The sequence below is a fragment of the Salvelinus namaycush genome, chromosome 26, assembly GCF_016432855.1.
Source record: "Salvelinus namaycush isolate Seneca chromosome 26, SaNama_1.0, whole genome shotgun sequence".
NCBI lineage: Eukaryota > Metazoa > Chordata > Actinopteri > Salmoniformes > Salmonidae > Salvelinus > Salvelinus namaycush.
Window position 1 is genome coordinate 5,455,768 of NC_052332.1, and position 17,593 is coordinate 5,473,360.

General features: G+C 42.3%; 1 protein-coding gene across 1 annotated transcript; it reads right to left on the minus strand.

Annotated features, from left to right (window-relative positions):
- Positions 1–1,940: 1,940 nt before the first annotated feature.
- Positions 1,941–17,502, minus strand: LOC120021551 (deoxycytidine kinase 1-like). The gene is made up of 6 exons (XM_038965343.1): positions 17,377–17,502; positions 4,248–4,962; positions 3,891–4,032; positions 3,468–3,658; positions 3,068–3,167; positions 1,941–2,286 (listed from the first exon to the last, which is right to left on the minus strand). The coding sequence occupies exons 2-6, from the start codon at positions 4,322–4,324 to the stop codon at positions 2,260–2,262; spliced, it is 537 nt and encodes a 178-aa protein (XP_038821271.1). The 5' UTR covers positions 4,325–4,962; positions 17,377–17,502; the 3' UTR covers positions 1,941–2,259.
- Between the last annotated feature and the right edge of the window lie 91 nt (positions 17,503–17,593).

The following is a 17,593-nucleotide window of genomic DNA, read 5'->3' on the forward strand; positions in this document are numbered from 1 at the left end:
AGAGATGCCAATTGAAAAACTCTCTCTTAAAAATGTAGCTAGCTATCTACCTATACGGCTCCAGAGTGGCGCAGCAGTCTAAGGCACTGCATCTCAGTGCTAGAAGTGTCACTACAGACACCCTGGTTCAAATCCAAGCTGTATCACAACAGGCTGTGATTGGGAGTCCCACAGGGTGGCGCACAATTGGCCCAGGTTTGGCCGGTGTAGGCCGTCATTGTAAATAAGAATTTGTACTTAACTGACTTGCCTAGTTAAATAAAGGTTAATTATTTAAAAAAATAAAAAAGACATAAAATACTGTTTAAAATAGCTAAAAGGCAATAACGTCAAATTAACTGTAATGCTATCAGCCACTAGTGGAAACATTTACAACTGCAATTAAGTTACGTTATCTATTTAATGTATTTTACCTCAGACGATCTCGTTGTAAGGTTGCTAGCTAACCCTCCTATCTGCTTATGCTAACTAGCAAGCTGGCTAGCATTTACTGTTAGTGAAGTTGCTAGATAGCAAGTTAGCATAAACTAGCGCTAACTGGGCTGGTCATTGTCTAAATGACAGGTAGAAAGACATTCATAACCATAAAGGGGTAACTCTTCCCCAGGTGCCAGTTACCGGTGGCGAGTTGCCCCCAACACACTCATTCAACATATTATTACTTACTCAAAAATTAGTGAAATGTTTCTCTCTAAACAAGTGGATTATTTATTGTAAGGCTTTCCTACTTGTATATTTAAAAAACAATTATACATCTAACTTCCTTGGAATATATCTACAATATATCTAAAATTGCCAAAAAATTTATCAATTTACCACAAAGTCGTTTTGTTGATATCGCCAAAAGTGATGACACAGAGGATATTTTTGTTGAGTAACAGCAGTGGCAGACAGTGAAAGTGTTGGGGAAATAATTTGGTGACATCTTGTGGTCTTAATGTGAATTGCGGGGGGCAAGTTAGCCCTAGTACCCCACACATTTACATTTGTGACACACACTTTTATTGTGTAGATTACCGTCAGTTTCTGTTTATTCACAGGGGCCAGCTTGATCAAGGCTTTTCACTGAAGTTCTGATCATCAATTAATTTACAAGTACAGTAATTGGGTAATAACAGATTGGTTGGTGTGTAACCACGTTTCCATCCATAGTTTTTATGCGAGTAAAGTCATACCATATATTTTAAAAATCCTGACAGCTGTGAGGGAAACAGGAAGTTTCTGTACAATTTATAAATATCGACAGATAATTTGTTGGTTCGACATGGTGGGATCTTTTTGTGTAGGTAAAATGTATTATGCGAGATAGCGCGGTGGAAACGTCTTTAGCTCAAATATTGACATAACCATCATATCGAAACTTGGAGTCAAATCAAATCAAATTTTATTTGTCACATACACATGGTTAGCAGATGTTAATGTGAGTGTAGCGAAATGCTTGTGCTTCTAGTCACGCAATGACTCCGTAAACCATGCAGTTTATTAGGCTACAGATAAAATATATTATGAACTTCATAGGGTGGCTCACTTCACGTGCTCAGGGCATGCCTGGCATATGTAAATCACAGTTTATATGCGCAATTTATAGACTAGAATGATTTAATAATATAGCCGAAATAATACATTTGTATTCCTTATTGGGCTCCTGACCTATTTCGTGTGTTTATATGTTGTTGAATAGCGTAACCTATTTGAAATGATGAGCACTTCTTACATTCACCTTTTCATGTTTATTAAATACTTTTCATTCAAATCATGTGGTTTGGTTTCTGCTACCCACACTGTATCTGCGAGCTGTTGGCTTTCGAGAGCATGTGCCAAGACCAGAGTAGGCCCATTTGCTATCTATTTTAACGCAACTGTCGTCGGTATTGTTGAATATCGGTATTTCTATTCGGTACATGAAAAAGAATCACAGAAAACTTCCTTAGGTTCCTTTATACTGGTAGCCCTTTATTATTTTAGGCGTTCATAAAACAACACAAATGATTTCCAATAAAGAAATACATATTCAGGTTTTTCCCCCTTCTCATTCATATTGATAAATAAAACAGAGAGGATATGAAGGTGAAACCAAGCTATACAAACGTATCATATTGTGTTTACCCATGCAGGTACCCATGCAAGTCGATAAATTTAAAATGCTTTAAAAAATAATCTAAAAAATAATTGACATCATTCATTTCAAAACAAGTTCCACATCTGTCCTCACTGCTGGCCGCCATCCAGGGCAAGGCTATGATGGTCATCTACTGGTGTTTACAAGGTACTGAGAAATTCTTTGACCTGGAAGAAAATCACATAACAAGCTGTTAGCACATAATGAATATGGATATTAGTGTCAGTGTAAATGTGTTTGTCAGGTCAGTGCAAGTGTTTGATGTGGACCCAATGTGGAGCTAAGCTTGGCCGTGCCAAAGGATGACAGCGCTGCAACTGGACTGTCACGTTCCTGACCTTATTTTCCTTTGTTTAGTCTTTGTTTAGTTGGTCAGGACGTGAGCTGGGTGGGCATTCTATGTTTTGTGTTGCTATGTTGGGTTTGTTGTTTGGCCTTATATGGTTCTCAATCAGAGGCAGGTGTTTGTCATTGTCTCTGATTGGGAACCATATTAAGGTAGCCTGTTTTCACTGTTTGTTTGTGGGTGATTGTTCCTGTTCGTGTGTTCATCTGTTCTGTGTTCCCATGTTCAGGACTGTAGCGTTTTAGTAATGGCTTTATGATATCAGGCAAAGCATTGGTGTTTACCTTCAACGTCAAACAGCTACATTAACAGCTTTTCAGGCCTCATTTCCATAAGTGAAACATGCGTACGTGTGTGTGTGTGTGTGTGTGTCTTTATCAACATCCCTCTACTAATAACCTCGACTGTACTCAGTGATAACAGGATGTTTTTCACTACCGCCGGTATCCTCCAAACAGTATGTTTTCAGAAATCACCTTAACAAAATAACAGCTAAATATAGTCACATCTTTCTATTTCTGAAAGACACCACTTCATTAAAAAGAACCAATTTCCATTTAAAGACATTGTTTAAAACAAATGGGTTTGATACGACTTCTTACCTTTTCCACCACGTCAGCACCCTTGACCTTGTCCCCTTTAAAATCTTTGTTGATATCCAGCGTCAGAATGGGCGTGTCAATCAGATACTCATATACCATGCTGTGGGTAAGGACCAGGAGGGAATAGAAACATATGGTTTGTGACTTCGACAACGCACACGCACGCACACACATAATGCTCATGCAATAAACATATTTTCTCAGGTCAGGCTATTTACTGGTTGTTTCCTTGTTATTTCAAGTACATTTCCATCTTTGTAAGGAAATTCACAGCTCAAAATAGACCTGAGGAACAAGCCTGTTTCCTGTCTCGTACGTCTCTAAAACACGTTAGTAGTATAGAAATGTCAAAATGTACGCTTTTTATTTAATGCTCCCACACACACACGCACGTCCGTACCTCAACCTACTCCCTTCCGTAACACTCCCTTCCTCGTTCACAATCCCATCAACACTTCCTTCCTCCCTCTCTCGCCGCATGGTTTTGTGCTGCAGCCAGCTCTCGTGTTTGAAGTGGAGTTTCTCCAGGTACTCCAGAGGAATGCCCTGCTCCTCCTCTCTGCCTCTCAGATGTAGCCTCTCCATGCATCTCTACACACAAACACACAAGAAGTACCATTGTAATTGCAGTGTTACTACACAGGTATAAGTGCACGTTAATGTAAAGTGTACATTTTGCTTTCTTTCTTTTTTGCATAAAGGTGTATGGCAGTACAAATAAAAAGCCAATAGGCTACGTTATATAATCTACTACAATCCAAACTGAAATGTTTTGCTACGATAAGTTTCTAACGAACGTGTATCGAAGTTAAGTTAGTTGCACCTCTGGTGCGGCTTGAAGGTAGATGATGCCGTCCAGCTCGATGCGTTTCCCAAACTGTTTGTGGAGCCAGCCGTGCCAGTCCTGGTAGATAGACCACTCTGTCTCGTTCAGACTCTCATTGAGGTTCGCTGCAAAGATGTATCTGGACACAGACAGAACAACAACATAGGACAAATGAGAGGGGTGTGATTAGAGGCACTTATGGAAGCTGTACAGATACTAACACATACTTACAGCAATTTTTTTTTTGGGGGGGGGGGAGAACTCTTTCCATGGTTATAGAATTCTAAACAATATCCTTCGTATCATATTAAAGAAGACATGACTCTCCTGGTGAAATTTCTGGTTCGTCCATACCTGTCGCTGTAGACGGACCTTTCGAAGAACTGCACAGGGTTCTCTGTCTCTCTGAGCTTCCTATTGGTGGCTTTCATCTGGGTTCAGACCCTGCTCATGCAGGCGTAGGTCTGGAAGGTATGGTCCCACCACCTGCCAAGTGTGTCCAGGATCTGAAGGAGCTGCTGGGGAATCACAAATCCTTGCTAAAGGCCTATGTGTTCATCATCGACCACAGTTTGGAGCTAGTGGTCCTCCTTAAGAAGCTGGAGAAAACATCAGAGCCATAAGCCCACAACATCGGCTACAAGATGCAGAACCTACACATGTTCTTGGAGTATGGCAGCACTGGCAGAGGCAGATGACTGGCACCACCACTCAGCTGGAGGAACTTCCAGAGCAAGAGAGAGATGTGTGTGCAGAGCTCTTCAAGGCTGCCATGGAGAATGTGCCATTAAGCTGCAGGCTGTGATGGAAAGGCACCAGAGACTAGCTCTCTTTATATATTCGATCCAGCACGAGTGGAAGGGTCCCAGGAAAGAGAGGAAGGACTATGTGCACATCATCCCTGCTTTGAGTGAGGTGTCTGAAGAGGATGCCAGACAGGTGAGAGCAGTGGACTGGTGGGCAGGAGCTGAAAGACAGGCTGCAAACTCAGGCCCGCATTGCTTCTCTTTATTTGTGGCTCCCCACCACATCTGTGGATGTTGAGAAACTCTTCTCACAGTCCACGAATCTGTTAAATCAGAACAGGAGAAGCTTATCTGAGAATAACGTTTAGATGCTTTTTATTGTCAAGTTCAACGGCAGTGCTGAAGAATGAAGTCCCTCACACGGTCTCACTCCTCCCCCTGCCCTGCTCTAGACATTGGACAGCACACCTCTCTCTCTCTCTCTCTCTGAATTGCTGTAGGTCATACTTACATCATATACTAAGAGTGTATTGTATAGTATCTTGCTCACCTGGGAGGTGTGCCTTCTGAAGAACCCTGGGTCAGTTCAACAGGTTGCAAAGTTATGGGATGTTATAGCCAGAAATGTATTGTGTTGAACAGGTATTTAGGAAATGATGTTGGTCTTGTTACATTCCTGTCTACGCCTCTCTAGGTTTCGTTTCTTTATCTGATTTACTCTTCAAAACACAAGTGATTCAAGTGATTCAAATGCAGATGTAAGTGCTCAGGGTATTATAAATCAAATTGTATTAGTCACATACTGTACACATATTTAGCAGATGTCATTCCTGGTGTAGCGAATTGCTTCATGTTACTAGCTCCAACAGTGCAGTAGTATCTAACAATTCACAACAATACACACAAATCTAAAAGTAAAAGTATGGAATTAAGAAAAATATACACAAAAGTTTGGGGTCACTTAGAAATGTCCTTGTTTTTGAAAGAAAATTAAAAAAAATGTGTCCATTGAAATAACATCAAATTGATCAGAAATGCAGTGTAGACATTGTTCATGTTGTAAATGACCATTGTAGCTGGAAACAGCTGATTTTTAATGGAATATCTACATAGGTGTCACGCATACTCCCTCTTGGCCTCTAGGTCATCAGGCTGCTGATTATCCCACACACCTGTCACCATTGTCTTGTGCACCTGCGCCTCATGACATTCACCTGGACTCCATCACTTCCTTGATTATCTTCCCTATATCTGTCACTCCCCTTGGTTCTTTCCGCAGGTGTTATTGACTCCGTTTTCATGCCGGTGCGTTGTTTGTGCGTCGTGTTTATTGTTGCTTTTATTTATTGAAACACTCACTCCCTGAACTTGCTTCCCGATTCTCAGCGCACTCGTTACGATAGGCGTACAGAGGCCCATTATCAGCAACCATCACTCCTGTGTTCCAATGGCACGTTGTGTTAGATAATCCAAGTTTATCATTTTAGAAAACCCCTTTGTAATTATGTTAGCACAGCTGAAAACTGTTGTGCTTATTAAAGAAGCAATAAAACTGGCCTTCTTTAGACTAGTTGAGTATCTGGAGCATCAGCATTTGTGGGTTCGATTACATGCTCAAAATGGCCAGCCACAAAGAACCTTCTTCTGAAACTCGTCAGTCTATTCTTGTTCTAAGAAATGAAGGCTACTCCATGCGAGAAATTGCCAAGAAACTGAAGATCTCGTACAACGCTGTGTACTACTCCCTTCACAGAACGAGAATAGAATGAGGAGTGGGAGGCCCCGGTGCACAACTGAGCAAGAGGTGTGGTGGAATTTTTCTGCTTTACCAAATGAGGAGAGTTACAAACTACACACACCAGTCAGAGTTATACTTAAACTACATATTTTTTAATAAGAGCTTTGCAATAGCCTTTTTGACTTTAAATGATGCACTATCTCTAATGAACCATTGAAAAGTACCAAAGATCTTTGTACTTTTCTGTACAAAGATCTTTTATAGTCAAGATACACCCCTCTCAACTTACACTGATGAACCACAGATCTTAGGAACAGTTCACAAATAAATACTTTTTCTTGAGAAAGGAGTATCCCTTAGCCAGATAACATTCACTATTAATTATCATTGAGTTTGGTCCCTCAGACGAGGTTCTAATCTCGTTCCTGGTACTTCATGGTACAAAAACACCAACTCATCCAATGGAATATATCAATTATCAACTCTAGATACTCCCATCTCAAGTAAACCCCCTCTTGACCCCACTCCTGGACAAGCTCACTGAGGGGAGTGAGCCTCTAGGTCATACACTATCCCAGGATAAGTGCAACATCAGAGAGGACATACAATGTTTCCAGACACTGCCATACACCTCCCCCCAATAGGAAAAGGAGGGAGTGACTGGCGCACAGACATTGTGGAGACAAGTAATTGGTTCCCCATTAATCATGCCATCCCTTCACATGGTTTAAGAATAGGTAAAGACACATTCACATATGAAGACAATGTTCCATTCTGTCCTCTTCCCTTTCTGATATTCTGCATAGCACCAGGGACATGTGAAAGACAAGCCTGACCTCTCCCCTTTCTGGGCCCCAAGTGACTGAGCCCTAGCTGAGGGAAAAGTGCAACTGCCAACACTATAGTCCAAAAGGATACATTCTAATGACAAGTATCTCACATAAGCATATTATGCAAATAAAACATCTTAATTATCTGTTACCCAACTAATTCTGATTCATCCGCCACAGAGGACAAGTACATTAGAGTGTCTAGTTTGAGAAACAGACGCCTCACAAGTCCTCAACTTGCAGATTCATTAAATAGTAGCCGCAAAACACCAGTCTCAAAGTCAACAGTAAAGAGGCGACCCCGGGATGCTGGCTTTCTAGGCAGAGTATCTCTGTCCAGTGTCTGTGTTCTTTAGCCCATCTTAATTTTCTTTTTATTGGTCAGTGTCAGAGCTGCTAGGAGTACTGGGTGGAGGAGTCAAGCGCAGAGAGCAGGTATTCAAGAACGCGGATTTATTTCCAGTGGACAGGGAATATGATCATGCCCAAAACACATGGGCGCATGAAAATACCAGTCCAAACACACAGGACTAAACTGTCCGGAAAAATATAAAATCCACATAACAATCCAACACCAAATAACAGAGAAACAAGCCTGCACAAAAGCCAGCGGGCCTACTGCCCTTAAAAAGCCTACCCACAAAACTAAACTCAAAACAGGTGCACCCAATCAGCCCAAACTAACAGAAACAAAAATAATAGAATCGATGGCAGCTAGTAGGCCGGTGACGACGACCGCCGAGCGCCGCCCGAACAGGAAGAGGCACCATCTTCGGCGGGATTCGTGACAGCCAGTCTGAGATATGGCCTTTTCTTTGCAATTCTGCCTAGAAGGCCAGCATCCCAGAGTCACCTCTTCACTCTGCTAACATAATTGCAAAATGGTTTTCTAATGATCAATTAGCCTTTTAAAATTATAAACTTGGATTAGCTAACACAACGTGCCGTTGGAACACAGGAGTGATGGTTGCTGATAATGGGCCTCTGTACGCCTATGTAGATATTCCATAAAAAATCTGCCTTTTCCAGCTACAATAGTCATTTACAACATTAACAATGTCTACACTTTATTTCTGATCAATTTGATGTTATTTTAATGGACAAAAAAATGAGGGTTTCTTTAAAAAACAAGGACATTTCTAAGTGACCCCAAACTTTTGAACGGTAGTGTAAATATTAGGACGAGCAATGTCAAAGTAGCCTAGACTAAAATACAGTAGAATAGAATACAGTATATACATTTGAAATGAGTTGGCACACCCGGATCTGTTTCACCTGACTTTATGCTTGTCTCCACCCCCCTCCAGGTGTTGCCCATCTTCCCCATTATCCACGGTGTACAGTGCCTTGCAAAAGTATTCACCCCCTTGGCATTTTTCCTATTTTGTTGCATTACAATCTGTTATTTAAATGGGATTTTTATTTGGATTTCATGTAATGGACATACACAAAATAGTCCAAATCGGTGAAGTGAAAAAAATATATATATTGTTTCAAAAAAAAATCTATAAACAGAAAAGTGGTGCTTGCATATGTCTTCACCCCCTTTACTATGAAGCCCCTAAATATGATCTGGTGCAACCAATTACCGTCAGAAGTCACATAATTAGTTAAATAAAGTCCACCTGTGTGCAATCTAAGTGTCAAATGATCTGTCACATGATCTCAGTACATATACACCTGTTCTGAAAGGCCCCAGAGTCTGCAACACCACTAAGCATGTAGCACCACCAAGTAAGCGGCACCATGAAGAAACAGGTCAGGGACAAAGTGTGTGGAGAAGAGGAGAAGTATAGATCAGGGTTGGGTTATAAAAAAATATCAGAAACTTTGAACATCCCACGGAGCACCACTAAATCCATCATTAAAAAAATGGAAAGAATATTGCACCACAACAAACCTGCCAAGAGAGTGCCGCCCACCAAAACTCACGGACCAGGCAAGGAGGGCATTAATCAGAGAGGCAACAAAGAGACCAAAGATAACCCTGAAGGAGCTGCAAAGCTCCACAGCGGAGATTGGAGTATCTGTCCATAGGACCACTTCAAGCCGTACACTCCACAGAGCTGGGCTTTATGGAAGAGTGGCCAGAAAAAAGACATTGCTTAAAGAAAAAAATAAGCAAACACGTTTGGTGTTCACCAAATGGCATGTGGGAGACTCCCCAAACATATGGAAGAAAGTACTCTGGTCAGATGAGACAAAAACTGAGCTTTTTGGCCATCAAGGAAAACGCTATGTCTGGCGCAAACCCAACATCTCTCATCACCCCGAGAACACCATCTCCACAGTGAAGCATGGTGGCAGCATCATGCTGTGGGGGTGTTTTTCGTCGACAGAGACTGGGAAACTGGTCAGAATTGAAGGAATGATGGATGGCTCTAAATACAGGGAAATTCTTGAGGGAAACCTGTTTCAGTCTACCAGAGATTTGAGACTGGGACGGAGGTTCACCTTCCAGCAGGACAATGACCCTAAGCATACTGCTAAAGCAACACTTGAGTGGTTTAAGGGGAAACATTTAAATGTCTTGGAATGGCCTAGTCAAAGCCCAGACCTCAATCCAATTGAGAATCTGTGGTATGACTTAAAGATTGCTGTACACCAGCGGAACCCATCCAACTTGAAGGAGCTGGAGCAGTTTTGCAATGAAGAATGGGCAAAAATCCCAGTGGCTAGATGTGCCAAGCTTATAGAGACATACCGCAAGAGACGTGAAGCTGTAATTGCTGCAAAAGGTGCCTCTACAAAGTATTGCCTTTGGGGGGGTGAACAGTTATGCACGCTCAAGTTCAGATTTTTTGTCTTATTTCTTGTTTGTTTCACAATAAAAAATATTTTGCATCTTCAAAGTGGTAGGCATGTTGTGTAAATCAAATGATACAACCCCCCCCCAAAAAATCTATTTTAATTCCAGGTTGTAAGGCAACAAAATAGGAAAAATTCCAAGGGGGTGAATACTTTCGCAAGCCACTGTATTTATACCTGTGTTCTCCGTTTGTCTGTTGCCAGTTAATTTTGTTCGTCAAGCCTACCGGCGGTTTTCCCCTTGCTCCTGTCTTTTTCTAGTTCCTCTTTTCTAGTTTTCCCGGTTTTGACCATTCTGCCTGCCCTGATCCTGAGCCTGTCTGCCATTCTGTACCTTGCCACACCACCCTGGATTACTGACCTCTGCCTGCCCTTGAATTGTCATTTTGCCTGCCCCCTGTTCTAGTAATAAACTATTGTTACTTCAACACTGTCTGCATCTGGGTCTTCTCCTGAAATGTGATATGAGTAAAGCAGTATGGAAACATTATGACTAGTGATCCATTATTAAAGTTGCCAGTGATTGAATGTCTATGTATATAGGGCAGGAGCCTCTAAGGTGCAGGGTTGAGTAACCGGGTGGTAGCCGGCTAGTGATGGCTATTTAAAAGTCTTAACGGTCTTGAGATAGAAGCTGTTTTTACACTCTCTCAGTCCCAGCTTTGATGCACCTGTACTGAACTCGCCTTCTTAATGATAACGGGGTGAACAGGCCGTGGCTCGGGTGGTTGATGTCCTTGATGATCTTTTTGGCCTTCCTGTGATGTCGGGTGCTGTAGGCTATAGTGTAACACGTATGTCAATGAAATTCTTGAACCCTAGTTCATACACCCAAAATAATAACATTCAAGTTGATTACGGTCTGAGTTGTATAGGCTACATCAATTCGTTGTTTTTTCTTTGAATTTGAAATATGTATCCTCCAGGCAGAAAAGAGCTGACTCGTCCCACAGCACATTTCTCTCTCTCTTGCTCTTTCAATCTTTCTCTAACTCAAAAGTATTTATTCATGACACTCTTATATTTATTCACTTCATTTATTGACTTCATATCTGTTTACACTGATTGTACAGAAAGAAAAGTTAAATGTTCTAAATCTCAAGTAAGTGGGTGTAATGTTGTTTTACATGCAACAGGTGACCTTTATTTGTATAAAATTGTGTCCCATTCAACTGCATGATGTACATATGATGTACATGAAGTTGGAAGATTACATACACCTTAGCCAAATACATTTAAACTCAGTTTTTCACAATTCCTGACATTTAATCCTTGTAAAAATTCCCTGTTTTAGGTCAGTTAGGATCACCACTTTATTTTAAGAATGTGAAATGTCAGAATAATAGTAGAGAATGATTTACTTCAGCTTTTATTTCTGTTATCACATTCCCAGTGGGTCAAAAGTTTACATACACTCAACTAATATTTGGTAGCATTGCCTTTAAAATACCCCTGAAGTCATGTCAAACTGTGTTGAATTGCAAGAAATGTGTTTTCAAATGTCAAAAGAAAATCCAGGGGAGGACCCCCTTCTACTGTTCGTCCCCCACAATATCTACACCACAATTTTGCCCTTGGTGCATTCTGTAGTATCGGGCTGTAGGCTAATCAGTACTGAGTAAACTGAGAGTGAGAGTGGTGCCAGGCTCTAGATTGCAGAGAGAGATGAGTGATGGGAGAATTAACAGGTTATGGAATGTGTTTCTGGTTTGGGACAATGCCAATAAGTTCAAAGTTTGATACAAGCAGTCAGTGCACCCATAATTTATAATTCCAAACCCCTCTCCAATTCAGTCGTACCTGGGTGCGTCATGCCCTCTTGTGGTCAGTGTAGAAATGGAGAAGCAATTTCTTAATGAAAACATCCCAAAGTACATGTACAGCCTGCCTGATTCTAATGATGGTTGGAGTGTTGGAGATGGGCATAGTATTTATTCACCATGTGGTACAACTGTAATGTCAGTACACATCTTGATTTGAGATAAAATACAGAGGAAAAAACTAGCTATTTAGATTAAGGAACTGAAAGACTGTGTAAGTGAGAGACAGAGAAGAAAAGAGAGACATATTTGACATGATTGAACTAGAGATTGCACCGGGGTAATGTATGGTGGGTGGGGCAGCCGAGGATGTAGTGGTGTTTAGTAGTGGTGCCCTGCCCTGTCTCCATACTCAGCTGTTCAGGGTGGGGCCATCTGTCTAACAGACACTGTCCAGTGCAGAGTGGGACAGATGGCAGCTGCTGTATTCTAAACACAGCATGTATAGGCACACACACACACACACACAAACACACCAGTGTTTCCCCTATATTCATTTAGCAGCAGAGGGACACATTTGTATTATTAATTTTTATATATCATTTCCAGGATTGTAAAACGTTTTCAGTGTAAACTTAAATCCCCATGCAGTCTTTGTAAATTAAATCATCCTCACTGTATGTCTAATCAATCACTGTATGTGTTAATTTAATGAAAATAACTCCAAAATATATTTGTAATAATTATTTCCCTGAGCATCCTTTGGCCCTTGAAATGCTTAGTCGGATCATGTGGGGGTGTTAGGAAACAAATTTTAAGATATTTACATACACAGCCCAGAGCCCAGTTACGCGATAGTGATGGAACTTAGGCTTACGAGTGTTTTAACGATGCATCTGTCCTACAATGGCCTAAGATGTAGCAGGTGTTTCCCAAAACCCCACACAGAGAGAACGTTCTCCAAGTGCGTCGTTGAGACATAGTGTCGATACTGACAGGATCAAAATAAAGGCTGCACAGTTTTTAGATCAGATTTCTCGATTTAAAACATACTGTAACGTTATAATTATTCCACAATACTGATGACATATCAGCTCGTAGAAAGATATCACCTACGGCTGCAAACATTGAGGCGGCTTACCGCACTAAATCAAGATTTGGCACATTGTTGTTACACATCATGAAATATATTGAGGCAAAAACTACAGACAGAACCATGAAATACAGCCCCAGACCATTATTCCTCCTCCACCAAACTTTTCAGTTGGCACTACGCATTCGGGCAGGTAGCTTTCTCCTGGCATCCGCCAAATCCAGATTCGTCCCTCGGACTGCCAGATGGTGAAGTGTGATTCATCACTCTAGAGAACGTTTCCACTGCTTCAGAGTCCAATGTCGGCGAGCTTTACACCACTCTAGCCGTCGCTTGACATTTCGCATGGTGATCTTAGGCTTGTGTGCAGCTGCTCGGCCATGGAAACCCATTTCATGAAGCACCCGAGGAACAGTTCTTGTGCTGATGTTGTTTCCAGAGGCAGTTTGGAACTCAGTAGTGAGTGTTGCAACCGAGGACAGAAGGTTTTTACACACTACGCACTCAGCGGTCCCATTCTGTGAGCTTGTGTGGCCTACCACTTGGTGGCTGAGCCGTTGCTTGGGGGATGGGGGAGGGTCTGTTAGAAGTAAGTTGGGCTCTTTTTTCTTTTCTTTATAGTACAACTTCTGAACATTAGAACAGCGATTACTCACCTCGAACTGGAAGATGCTTTTTCCTTTAACGAGTCCGACAAGTCCGACGCAATGTATATACTGCTTTCTCGGGAACAGTCCCAAATCCCCATCATTTGCGAGAAAGAAAAGACAGAGAAAAAGGGGAGAGAGGTCGGGCTGCCTTCTGAGAATTCGTAGGCGAGTGAGTAAACTTCCATTGCCATCCGTTCTATTGGCCAACGTGCAATTATAGGAAAATAAAATCGATGACCTACGATCAAGATTATCCTACCAACGAGACATTAAAAACTGTAATATCTTATCTTTCACTGAGTTGTGGCTGAACGACGACAGGGATAATATAGAGCTGGCGGGATTTTCCACGCACCGGCAGGACAGAGAAGCTGGTAAGACGAGGGGTGGGGGTGAGAGTCTATTTGTCAATAACAGCTGGTGCGCAATGTAAAATAATAAAGAAGTCTCGAGGTATAGCTCGCCTGAGGTAGAGTACCTTATGATAAGCTGTAGACCACACTATCTACCAAGAGAGTTCTCATCGATATTATTCGTAGCTGTCTATTTACCATCACAAACCGATGCTGGCACTAAGACCACACTCAATGAGCTGTATAAGGTCATAAGCAAACAAGAAAATGCTCATCCAGAAGCAGCGCTCCAAGTGCGGGGTCTTTAATGCAGGCAAACTTAAATCAGTTTTACCTCATTTCATTTAATTTCTACCATGTCACATGTGCAACCAGAGGAAAACAAAAGCTCTAGACCACCTTTACTCCACACACAGAGATGCATACAAAGATATCCCCCGCCCTCCATCGGCACTGACCATAATTCTATCCTCCTGATTCCTGCTTACAAGCAAAAACTAAAGCAGGAAGTGCCAGTGACTCGCTCAATACGGAAGTGGTCAGATGACGCGGATGCTACAGGACTGTTTTGCTAGCACAGACTGGAATATGTTCCGGGATTCATCCAATGGCATTGAGGATTATACCACCTCAGTCATTGGCTTCATCAATACGTGCATTGACGATGTCGTCCTCACAGCGACCGTACGTACATATCCCAACCAGAAGCCATGGATTACAGGCAACATCCGCATCAAGCTAAAGGCTAGAGCTGCCGCTTTCAAGGAGCCGAACACTAATCCGAACACTTATAAGAAATCCCACTAAGCCCTCAGACAAACCATCAAACAAGCAAAGAGTCAATACAGGACTAAGATTGAATCCTACTACACCGGATCTGCCGCTCATCAGATGTGGCAGGGCTTGAAAACTATTACGCACTACAAAGGGAAACCTAGATGCTAGCTACCCAGTGACACGACCCTACCAGACGAGCTAAATGCCTTTTATGCTCATTTTGAGGCAAGCAACACTGAAGCATGCCCGAGAGCACCACCTGTTCTGGACGACTGTGTGATAATGCTCTCAGTAGCCGATGTGAGCAAGGTACACATTCACAAAGCCACGGGGCAAGACAGATTACCAGGACGTGAACTCAAAGCATGCGCGGACCAACTGGCAAGTGTCTTCACTGACATTTTCAATCTCTCCCTGACCGAGTCTGTAATACCTACATGTTTCAAGCAGACCACCACAGTCCCTGTGCCCAAGGAAGCGAAGGTAACCTGCCTAAATGATTACCGCCCCGCAGCATTCACGTCGGTAGCCATGAAGTGGTTTGAAAGGCGGATCATGGCTCACATCAACAGCATCCTCCCGGATACCCTAGACCCACTCCAATTCACATACCATACCGCCCCAACAGATCCACAGATGATGCCATCTCAATCGCACTCCACACTGCACATTCCCACCTGGACTTAAGGAACACCTATGTGAGAATGCTGTTCATTGACTATAGCTCAGCGTAAATACCTCCCTCTGCAACTGGATCCTGGACTTCCTGATGGGACGCCCCCAGGTGGTAAGGGTAGGCAACAACACACCAGCCATGCTGATCCTCAACACTGGGGCCCCTCAAGGGTGTGTACTTAGTCCCCTCCTGTACTCCCTGTTCATACATGACTCCATGGCCAAACACAACTCCAACACCATCATTAAGTTTGCTGATGACACAACAGTGATCACGACAACGATGAGACAGCCTATAGGGAGGTGGTCAGAGAACTGGCAGTGTGGTGCCAGGACAACAACCTGTCCCTCAATGTGAGCAAGACAAAGGAGCTGATCATGAACTACAGGAAAAGGCGGCCTGAACAGGCCCCCATTAACATCGACAGGGCTGTAGTGGAGCGGGTCAAGAGTTAAGTTCCTTGGTGTCCACACCACCAACAAACTATAATGGTCCAAACACACCGAGACAGTCGTGAAGAGGGCACGATAGCACAAAAGATTTGGCAGCTGCACCATTGAGAGGTTCCTGACCAGTTGCATCACTGCCTGGTATGGCAACTGCTCTGCATTTGACCATAAGGCGCTACAGAGGGTAGTGCGTACGGCCCAGTACATCACTGGGGCCAAGCTTTCTGCCATCCAGGACCCACAGTATATACTAGGTGTCAGAGAAAAGCCCCCAAAATTGTCAGAGACTCCAGTCAACCAAGTCATTAACTGTTTTCTCTGCTACCACACAGCAAGCGGTACCGGAGCACCAAGTCTAGCAACAAATAACTACTTTTAAAATGTATTTGGAAATTTTAGCAACTTTTGAAAAGTCACTCAAACGCTAAAATGCACGTATTTTCCCTCTAAATGACGCAAAAACGATTTTCTGTCACACACTCAGTCACAACACACGTGCCTGGCTGCAAAAGTGCATTGTGAGTGACGTCAGCAGAAGGCCAGCAGCAATTTCAGTACATTGCAAATCATTGTTGGCTGACTGCAGCAGCAGGGAGGTTCGACCAGACAAACCCAATGAATATAGTTGGTCACGAATGTTTGATCTTGAACAGAACTTACAACATCAATCAACATGTCTCAATCAAAATTGTACAGCCAGAAGTACAGAAAAGAGTGGGAGTCTGTACCTGAACAAATGTCAAAACATATTTTTTCGCCGAGATGGACAGTCAATTTGAGTAACGTTATTGTGTATTCTACGCAATGACATCACAACGTCATTTAGCAACTTTTAGCAATAAATCAACCTGCCTCTAGCAACTTAACCTGCAAATTAGTTGGCAACACTGAATGAGCCCTTCCCAGTTAGGTAGTTTATGGCAAAAAACTTGGAACATGGGAGTGTTCAGAATAATTGTTTTTATCTGAATTGTTGGGCGGTATCTAAACATTTTTTTACGTTAGATGTTAATGCCGTAGTTGTACATTTTCGGTGAAAATCCCTATGTCTGATATTGGCTACACTATCTAGCTACTTCCCTCACTCCTTACTGCAGCAAGCCGGAGCGAAGGACACTGTCTGTGTTGTTGGCATGCAGCGCAAAGACCTCAAATCAAATGTTATTCGTCACATGCTTCGTAAACAACAGGTGTAGACTAACAATGCAGATAGAAAAATATATATATTTTAATAAGAAATAGAAAGTGACACGAAAAATAAATACACTTTTTATATTCGACATGTAGGCGCAAGTCAGACAATTTTTATCCCCATAATGCTACACACTTTGAAAGGCGGTGACGATTGTCATCTACTTGACAAGTGATTCGCTCGAAAGCACACTATAGCAGGAACAGGTTTTAATTGGCTGATCTCTCAGGCTATCACCATCTATCTAGCTCAAACCTTAGAACTTCCCTTCTACATTGTGGACTTCAAAGCGAAAGCAAAGTTTCTAAACTCAGACGCAACATTGCGAGGCTTCCCGGAACGCTTGTGAAACAACCCAAACAGACCAGGCTGGGTTTTGAGAAGTCAATAAGAGAAGTGAAAAATTCTTACCTGGTTGTTAATTTTCTCAATCTAAAAGGCACAAACAATATTCGAGACAGTGTCTTAAGTAGTTGAACATGTTATTACTCCAACCTCATGAAAGTGACAAACTGACACATTTTCAATTTCGTCAAAAACAACTTTATATCGAAGGAGTGCCTTTGATTTTGACGGCCTGCACATGCGCAGTTCGGCGCGAGACGACCATTAGCCCCGATGATGTGTT